The 1025-nt window shown below is 40.9% G+C and overlaps 1 protein-coding gene across 2 annotated transcripts in view; it reads right to left on the bottom strand.

Moving 5' to 3' along the window:
• ZNF547 (zinc finger protein 547) overlaps nucleotides 1-1025 on the bottom strand; it is a 16441-nt gene that overhangs the window by 13180 nt on the left and 2236 nt on the right. The window contains exon 2 of one of the 2 annotated variants that reach the window (XM_037731738.1): nucleotides 406-441. In XM_037731738.1, coding sequence (XP_037587666.1) covers nucleotides 406-441 — 36 coding nt within the window. Of the gene's footprint in view, nucleotides 1-405; nucleotides 894-1025 lie in introns of those variants that run through there. The other variant, XM_037731737.1, reaches the window with a different exon arrangement.

Raw genomic sequence — 1025 nt, 5'->3', positions numbered from 1 at the left:
ACCAGGATGGTCTCGATCTCTTGACCTCGTGATCCACCCACCTCGGCCTCCCAAAGTGCTGGGATTACAGGCTTGAGCCACCGCGCCCGGCCGCATTGAAACATTCTTAATCCTGTGCTCATGACACTCTGACAGATGTTACCATGTGAACTGTCAAAAATGGGAACCACTCCACATAATCCAGGGCCATCCAGGTAAGATGTCACAATAAACTTAAAACAAACAAACAAAACCCCAGGACCTAATTCAAGATATTAGAACTGGTGGAACCACCCATGTTTCAGACGTAAGAGAGGGAGGAAGAGAGAAAAAGTATCTCAGGACATCGCTTTTCTTTATATGGAGGTACTAAAACCATCAACAAGATAACTGCAGTAGGGGAAAGGTAGAAAACACTCTACTCACCTGTGCAGGGTTCATTTCTGCCATTGCCAGGAGGTCCTGAGGGAAGAGAGACACCATGAGAAATGGGTAACCATGGGAAGATCCTACAGACAAAGCTGGACCACCATCTCTTCTTCCTTACTCTAAAGCAAACTGATGTCAAGTTGACTGTATCAACTTAGCTCCTCAGACTTCAGTGTTGCGTCTTAGCAGCACTGTGGCACTAGAAAAGAACTGAACTTGCTGGAGCTTCAGTGTTCTCATCTATAAATAGGTCTGATATTATAAGAATGACTCCCACCTCATAGGACTGCTACTGGTGTCAAACACTAGTAGATCATAATATATCAGGTATTACTGTTCTTGCATTAATGGTTTACGATGTTTTCAGTGTAAATGATGTAGCAGAATTTCAACAACTGGGGTGTACATTTTTATCTTTTAAAATTTTAGAGGATGTGATACTAAAATTTTCCATGGTATGTTAATTATAGGCAAATTTGGGTCAAACCAATTATGAAGTGTTTACAGGAATTTAACTCAATGAATTGCTTAACTTCTAACTGCCTACCTCTATGTACCCATTTAGAAGGACACCGGTTAGTGTTTATACCAGTAAGTGTTTACATATATATATATAT

The sequence above is a fragment of the Cebus imitator genome, unplaced genomic scaffold, assembly GCF_001604975.1.
Source record: "Cebus imitator isolate Cc_AM_T3 unplaced genomic scaffold, Cebus_imitator-1.0 Scaffold417, whole genome shotgun sequence".
NCBI lineage: Eukaryota > Metazoa > Chordata > Mammalia > Primates > Cebidae > Cebus > Cebus imitator.
This window is presented reverse-complemented; position numbering and strand designations above follow the sequence as displayed.